Source organism: Crocuta crocuta, unplaced genomic scaffold (assembly GCF_008692635.1).
Source record: "Crocuta crocuta isolate KB4526 unplaced genomic scaffold, BGI_CrCroc_1.0 scaffold170, whole genome shotgun sequence".
NCBI classification, from domain to species: Eukaryota; Metazoa; Chordata; class Mammalia; order Carnivora; family Hyaenidae; genus Crocuta; species Crocuta crocuta.
Genome location: NW_027527853.1, coordinates 6,146,151 through 6,154,821, shown reverse-complemented (window position 1 = coordinate 6,154,821; position 8,671 = coordinate 6,146,151). Strand labels below are relative to the sequence as shown.

At 40.5% G+C, this 8,671-nt stretch overlaps 1 protein-coding gene across 2 annotated transcripts in view; it reads right to left on the bottom strand.

Moving 5' to 3' along the window:
* IDE (insulin degrading enzyme) overlaps positions 1-8,671 on the bottom strand; it is a 114,182-nt gene that overhangs the window by 13,214 nt on the left and 92,297 nt on the right. For both annotated transcript variants that reach the window (XM_077779839.1, XM_077779842.1), the window contains exons 17-19: positions 7,072-7,192; positions 3,739-3,830; positions 2,606-2,717 (exon numbers count right to left, since the gene is read on the bottom strand). In XM_077779839.1, the coding sequence (XP_077635965.1) occupies positions 2,606-2,717; positions 3,739-3,830; positions 7,072-7,192 (325 nt within the window). The remainder of the gene's footprint in view (positions 1-2,605; positions 2,718-3,738; positions 3,831-7,071; positions 7,193-8,671) is intronic.

Genomic DNA, 8,671 nt, shown 5'->3' with positions numbered 1-8,671 from the left:
AAAAAAAATGATTTGATAACTTCATGAGGAATAAATGTGACTAAGCATATATTGTGTTTAGTATTTAGTATAAGACCTGCAAATAAGGTTTCTCAGAATAGTAATGATGTGTTTGCTCACTCTCACAGATGGTAATTTAGACATCAACAGTGAAGGGGGGCAGACAAGTCTGCAGTTGTAGTTCACCTATTTCATTTTTCTGACCAGATAAATCTGACCAACAGTCAAACTTTCTAATCATATACTGGTGGCACTAAGTCACTTCTTATCAGAAGAGAAAGGGGAACATGGTCAATAAGGCTACTGCAACCACCCCTCTCAACTTCTATCCTTTTCATATATATCCCCAAATGACTCCTTCTCAATGCCTAAACATTTCCTTTTAAACTACAAATATTGTCTCATAGAGAGTTAAGTGAAGGACTGTGTAAGACATTCACATCTGGCTTAGAATGCTTTCCTAACACCTAACATTTGGAGAATGGGATGTGAATGGAGTTATTTTTGAGGATGGGGCAATTTGTGAGGGCACTTGGAGGGCAAAAGAGGTAAAGCCCTAAGAGAGGAGAGAGAAAGCAGGAAGTGTAATAAAAAGAGGTGTGAAAGGCGCCTGGATGGCTCAGTCAGTTAAGCATCCTACTCCTGATTTCAGTTCAGGTCATGATCTCACGGTTTGTGAGTTTGAGCCCTGCAGAGGGCTCTGCACGGACAGTGCGGAGCCCTGCTTGGGATTCTCTCTCTCTCCCTCCTTCTGCACCTCCCCTACTCATGCTCTCTCTCAAAATGAATAAATAAAACTTTAAAAAAGCAAAAACTTAAAAAAAATAAAAGAGGTGTGAAAGACAGATTTCACTTTGAAATTCTGTCTCTGGACTGGTCCCACTTTGTCCGACGCCCAAGTGCTACGGTTTCTGAATGGCGGATCCTGACTGCACCTCTCTGCCATGCTGTGGTGAGAGAGGAACAAACCAGCATAAGTTTGAAATGACCATTACCAGGTCTGTGATGACTGGCGGTGCAGAAGAACAGAGCTGTGCTCAAGGTATGTTTGAGCATTCAACAATAATACCCTGAGGTAACACCATGCTCAAGTAAGTACCTTTAACAGCTTCTCAAAGGAACCAGACACAGCCCCCAACCTTAAGAAATGTACAGTCTAACAATAGAGATGGAAATGTACTTCAATCCCAATGCAAGAAGTGCTCAGTAGCTTGGTGTATGTGCTGCTGAAATGAGCACACTCAGTAGCTTCGAGAAGGAAAGATTCAGAAGTACTGTGCTGGGAGGTCAGAAGAGGAGGGAACTACTTCTAGCCTGGAGTTTCAGAAAAAGCCTAGTGGAAGAGGTGGCTTATAAAATGGATCTGGAAGGATGAATAGGGGATAGATGTCCATAAGGGAGAGAGCGAAGGAAAGGGAGCACTACTTCAGGAGGATAAAATAGTGGTAGTGGGGGCACAGACCATGCATGTGTGAGGAGGAGCCAGCAATCAAGTTCAGCTAAAAACAAGAACAAAAGAGCACACACAAAAAAGTCAATGTTTCTCATCCCAAGTCTAATTTAATACCCACTACATAATTTTGAACAATAACTGAAAGTAATACTTAATCAAAAGAAATCATGTTTAATACAAAAGTTTAGTTTAGTACACTACAAACTGCAATATGTTAATTATTATCCATTCTTTTATGCTAATTTCTTATAAAATATGCATGTAATAAATATATGCTGTTATCTGCACCTGTGAGTTTCCTAAAACTAATTCTGCTGAAGACTTCTATGGATTTTCAATTCAGTATTATGATTCGAGTTTCCATTTTTCATAAATAGATTTTATTTCATGCTTCAGAGTCAATTTTTTTTAATGTTTTATGTCTTTGAGAGAGAGAGAGAGACAGCAGGGGAGGGTCAGAGAGAGAGGGAGACACAGAATCCGAAACAGGCTCCAGGCTCTGAGCTAGATGTCAGCACAGAGCCCAATGCGAGGCTTGAATCCACGAACTGTGAGATCATGACCTAAGCCAAAGTCGGACGCTTAACCAACTGAGCCACCCAGGTGCCCCAGAGTCAACATTTCTTTAGCTTTGTAATTTTTTTACTTCCTAATTCTTCTACATCCAATTACCAGTCAGTTGTAATGTCATTCTCATCAAAATAATCACCTACCTCCAATTTCACCTTTTTGGGCTTCCTACAGACAATTTTTGGCAGAATTACCTTTTTTTTTTTTTTTAATTTTTAACATGTGTTTATTATTACGAAACAGAGAGAGACAGAGCATGAGAAGGGGAGGGGCAGAGAGAAGACACAGGATTTGAAGCAGGCTCCAGGCTCTGAGCTGTCAGCAAAGAGCCCAATGCAGGGCTTGAACCTACAAACTGTGAGATCATGACCTGAGCTGAAGTTGGATGCTTACCCGAATGAGCCACCCAGGCACCCCCAGAATTACCTATCTTTAACCATACTTCTATAAACAGTAAAGGACCCCAGTAGTTCTTTGCCATAAAACTATGTGTTATCATCCAGGTGACTTCAACCCATCTATAATTGCCCACAACATTATGTCAAAGTAGTCCATTACCAAAGTTAAAACATTCCAACTTACTGTCAGGGAGCTGAACTTCTCTATACCGAACCAGCTGACTTGGAAGGAGAGGTTTCGTGTGAGCATGTTCAATAAGGGTGTCTTCAACCATCTGCATAATTCCTAGTGCAGCCTGTAAAAAGGACAGGGAACAGCACAATACAAAACCACAAATGTATCTTGTCTGTGAAAATAAAAATAGCATGCTGGATGAAGGCCAGTGCAATGTGAAAACAACACGCTTGTGAAATAAACTAGTTTATCATAAAAATGGATTTTTTAACCCTAAATACATTTGGTCCAATTCAAGTGGATAAAAATCGAATTTGTCAATTGGCAATACACTTGATATGGGAGAGGTGAAGAAAAAGAGACCAAGACCAGCATCAACAATGATCCCAATGCTGTGGGAAAAGGTACTGCCAAAGCTGTAGAGGCACTGGTGATGGAAAGTTCGTCCCAAGTGATGACCTTGACCACAGATACTTGTGGTTATAGGAAAGCAAAATAAGTGAGTGAGGATGGGCTTTTTAATAAATAAAACTGACCTTAGTAAAAAAAAATCCTGTCTCTGCCACTTACTAGCATCTGACCTTGGGCACACTATTTTGGAGGCAGTATAGCAGAGTGGTAGAGAAAGTGTGGGATCTTGAGAGAGGCTGCCAGAGTTCCAGAATGGGAATTCTAGAGAGCTCTCTATGTGCTAAATGGCATGTGCCATTTCATTTAATCTTTAAACTCTAATTTACAGATAAGAAAACTGAGTACTGAGAGGTTAACACCTTTTCAGAAGAAAAAGTAGCTAGTATGTGGCAGAGTCAGGATTGAAACCCAGGCTGATTCTATACCATGTGCGCTTATCCGCTACACAGTCTTGCTGTCCTACAAAGGGCAGGGATAATTATTTCTATGTCCTCCTCTAAGTGCAGAAGGCAGGTGAGAGCAGAACAGGCAGTCATGAAAGTCGGTCCATAGTTAACCACCATCATTCTCGTCCCCTATACCCTCTCCTGTCTTCCTCCACAGAGCAGAGAAGGTTGGTTCAACACTAATGTGCTTATAATCACACTGCGGTGGGGAAAATTCTGAGGCCAGGGTAAAGAAAAATCTCTTACACTGCTCCATAAAAGACCACTAAAACCTCAACCACCCACCTGCTTTGTTATGTTTCCATGGAGAAGGGCTTCAATGTGCAGCCGTGACAGGAGTTGAGGTATGAAGGCCTTAAGGCGAGGAAGGGTGACATCTGTAAAGGTATAAAAAACAGTGAGCTCTCCCTATGAGGTTAAAAGAAACAACATTCTGAGCTAATTTAAGACTTACAGAACAGTTACAAAAACAGCAGAGAGTTCTGTATACCTTTTTACCCAGTTTCCCCTAATGTTAGTATCTTTCATAACCTCCATACAGTGATCAAAACTAAGAAATTAACACTGCTCTATTACTATTAACTAATGTCATCCTTACTTGATTTCAGTTTCTCCTAATACTCTTTTTCTGTTCCATGATATAATCCATGATTCCACCTTGCATTTAGTTGTCATGTGTCCTCAGTGCCTATGTTTCCTCTAATCTATAACAGCTCCTATTTTTCCTTATCTTTTATGATCTTAAGATTAAAAAAATTTCTTTTAAGTTTTTATTTATTTTTATTTTTGAGAGAAGAAGAGAGAGAGAGTGTGAGTGGGGGAGGTGCAGAGAAAGAGGTGGACAGAGGATCTGAAGCAGGCTCTGCACCGACAGCAGAGAGCCCAATGTGTGGCCTGAACTCAGGAACCATGAGATGATGACCTGAGCTGAGCACTCCTATAATCTTAAGATTTTTGAAGAACACTGTTCAATTACTTTACAGAGTGCCATTTGAGTTTGTCCAGTGTTTTTCCCATGATTAAACTGAGCTTAACTATTCAACTACTAGGAATGCATCACATCTGCAGTACATGATGTTGATATGTTGTCGTACTGGTGATGTGAACACTAATCACGTGGTTAAGGTGGCATCTACCAGATGTCTTTACTGTAAGTAGACTATTTTCATCTTTCAGTTAAAATAGAGTAACTCATGTATGTACAAGCAATTAGGTAATGCCACCTGCCCATCAATGCCTACTTTTCTCACTGTAATTAATAAATATTTATTTTTGGGAAAATATACTTTGAGACTATACAAATGCCCTGTTTTCCCTTACTCACTAATTTAGCCTCCAATGGTGCATACTGCCTGTATCAATTACTATTATGGTATCACAATAGTGATTTTCTGTTCCCCTCATTCCTTTTACATGTATTGATTTAATTCTTCAATAAGAAGGAGCTGTCCCTTCTCCATTAGACATCATACTAATAACTGCCACAATGGATGCTAAAAACAGAGACTGAAATTCAAAGAGAGATATAGGAAGGGAATTAACAAGTTATTACTATGGGTCTATTATTTCATACATGTTATCTTATAAAGCATGTACTACTATCCTTGTTTTAAAGGTGAGAAAACTGAAGTGAAGATCATTTAAATTTCTTGCCCAAAGGTGTCATGCTAGTACGCTGTACAGCTGTAGTTGACTGCTGGTCTAATTCTGAAGTGCATACTTGTTCTCCAGACCACAACACTTACTCTTTCTGCCTACCCTGAAATGATCTGTATACATTTATGCTTTGCCACTAGACTGCAACTCCTTGATCCATGAAACCCCATCCAAGTGTTCATTTTTTATCTCAAGCCCCTGAAGTCTAGGGCCTGGTGTGCAGCAGGCAGTCAGTAAAAGCTGCTGGACCCACTGAACTCTGAGGTTCCTGCTACCCTGGCACCCGGAGAGCTGTCACTGAACTGTCTTCGCACTAAGCCACATCAGCAGTACTCGATCACTGTGAGTTATACACATACTGAAACAGAATGAGGACTTATCTGAATGGAGACTGTCAACCAAAACAGTGCCTTCCCTTTATAAAACACAGGTTAGGTTAGGTTTCACATACCTATGATATACTTCAGAGCCTATTGTGCTTACAATGTACCTACCATCTGACCCAGAACTTGACAAAGGAGGAAAAACTCAATTCTTTTGCTTTTTGATTATGCTAAATGCAGGTTCAGGTTTTTTTTAAATAGACCTTAAATCAATTATGTGGGTTTTTTTTTAAAGGTAAAATTCTCCCTATTAACTAGACATGACTCAAACATTTTGCAAAGAAAAGTATATTAACTGTCCAGATTAAAAATGGATCAGTTCTAGTTAATGAATTTTATGATCTATATGCCTATCCAAGACCTGAGGCAACCAATAAAATAATGATTGTCAATACTTTGCTCTTGATTTGTCATTGAAGACATCGGATGTATTATATTTACATAATAAGTATAAGTAAGGACTTTTCATAAAAGGTCGTTAAGAACTCAACAGTATTCTTTTCTCTTATTGCTGGTATTTGGGAAAAAAGAACAGTTGGAAAGCAATGCTGAGACATGAAAAAGATAAAGCAATAAAGGGTATTATCAGTCTACATTCTTTCTAATAAAACAATCTTAAAGTAATTTGATTCCATTCAATAGGCATTCATTAGACACATGTTGAAGACACAGTATTACACTAGATATTAAATAAAGAGGATAAAAAGAAGGCATAATCATTGCCCTCAAGGAATTCAGGACATTCAAGCAAAGCCTCTGAAAACTAGATTTATGATTTTAGAAAAAAGGCAACAAAGGATGATTCTTCAAGCTTTACACATTTTCCAGGTTTTTTAATTATTATTTAAAAAATTTTTTTTAATGTTTTTAATTTATTTCTGAGAGAGAGAGACAGCGTGAGCAGGGGAGGGTCAGAGAGAAAGGGAGATAAAGAATCCAAAACAGGCTCTAGGCTCAGAGCTAGCTGTCAGCACAGAGTCCGACGCAGGGCTTGAACCCACGAACCCTGAGATCATGACCTGAGCTGAAGACTGAGCCACCCAGGCGCCCCTATTATTATTTTTTTAATGTTTGTTTATTTTTGAGAGAGACAGACTAAGAGGGGGGAGGGGCAGAGAGAGAGGAAGACAGAATCCAAGGCAGGCTCCAGGCTCTGAGCTGTCAGCACAGAGCCTGATGCGAGGCTTGAACCCACAAACCGTGAGATCATGACCTGAGCTGAAGTCATATGCTTAACCAACTGAACCACCCAGGCGCCCCACAGTTTCCAGTTTTTAACTGAACAGATCTAAAGATGCCTGAGCACTCTTCCTATGTGACAAGACTTTCAAGCTCAGCCCTTTTTTACTCTTCTGAAAACTCCAATATTAACAAGGTAAATATTATGGTCCCTTCAGTCATCTGCAGAAATCTATGAACAGTAATAACTAACTGCTATGGGTCCAGGCTGAAAGCAGCAAATGTGGCTAAGCTGCCTNCACAGGTGGCTTTAATAAAATTACAAGTTATTAGAAAGCATAAACATTAGATATCAAGATAGATCAAAATGATAGGGTTATAAGTAGAAAAAGAGCCTCACCATCCAGGGCTTCTTTTAACTCATCTTTAGTCCAGGCCACTTCAGTCATCAGCAAGCGGAGGTAGTACATGGCGTGCTGGTGAGGCTGCTCAGCTCGGAAATTGTTGAGAGAGCGCATGTACTAGTAAAGAGAGACACGAGTTTGTTTTAGAAGTCCTTTTCAAATCACTTAAAAAGATCAACTATAATCAAACTTCATTGTGTATAAATCATGTTACTGGGATGCAGGAATATCTGCTTCTCTCTCCTTTTTGAAGTGAGATAATTTATTTTCTATTTTTTAATAAATTTCTAATTTAATAAATTTAATAAATTTCTAATTACTTATTTTTGAGAGAGAGAGACAGAGACAGAGAGTGGGGGAGGGGCAGGGAGAAGGAGACAGAAGATCTGAAGCAGGCTCCATGCTGATAGCAGAGAGCCGGATGCGGGGCTCAAACCCATGGACTGCGAGATCATGACCTGAGCCGAAGACCGACACCCAACTGACTGAGCCACCCAGGCGCGCCTTGAAGTGAGGTAATTTAAATGGGGCTGACTCCTCTCCGATCCTTAAATTAAAGGGCATGTTGTTCCTCTGTCCAGGCTGCTGCTTGATCCCCAGCATCTGCCTTATATCCTTAGTGTCTTCACTATGGGACATCTCTTCTCCCTCAGGGAGTCCTCCCCAGTATTCGGGGTCTCCAGCTCTTGGTATCCTTTGATTCTGTACCATAAGGCCATTCCAAAAGTCTCCATAAGCAAGCAACATGTCCTCTTACATATATAAAATATTGGATCTTCGTCCGAAAACCACATTTGAAAATGTTAATTTTTTGGAGGGTGTACAATTAAAGTCACAGTTTGGCTTTTAAAATAGCCATCCATTGGGGTGCCTGGGTGGCTTAGTCGGTTAAGTGTCCGACTTTCGCTCAGGTCATGANAAAAAAAAATAAAAAAATAAAAAATAAATAAAATAGCCATCCATCCCTTATTTCTGTTATCAGGCTGACTGCGAGTCGAGTTTAAGTAGAAGACACATCAAGCCTAAAGAGTCTGCCCTAATGTGACAAGGTCCTCATGATAGGCAGCCCTTAGCCAGCAGAGCCATGTGTTCTTCTGAAGTAGAGGTTGGATGAAACTTTCAAGGGGTCTTTTACATCCACTAGGTCTACCTCAGGTTTCTCTCTGAAAGTCAGCGCTGCAATCTTCCCGCTGACCGCTCAGGGGGTCAGGTGTCCCTGAGTCTCCCAGGCTTTCTTTCTGGGTAGAGCACAGGCTTTAGCAAAGACAGGGTGAGAGGGTTGGCACATGGTTAGCAGTGCTTCTCCTCCTCTTTGCTTTTTTTTATAGGAAGAGGGGGGAGAGGGGCAGGTGGAGAGACAGACTCTTTTTTAAATATATTTTTTTAAAGTTTTATTTATTTCTGAGAGAGAGAGAGAGAGAGACAGTGTGAGTAGGGGAGGGTCAGAGAAAGAGGGAGACACAGAATCTGAAGCAAGCTCCAGGCTCTGAGCTGGCTGTCAGCACATAGCCTGACACGGGGCTCGAACCCACTAACCATGAGATCATGACCTGAGCTGAAGTCAGATGCTTAACCGACTGAGCCACCCAGGCGCCC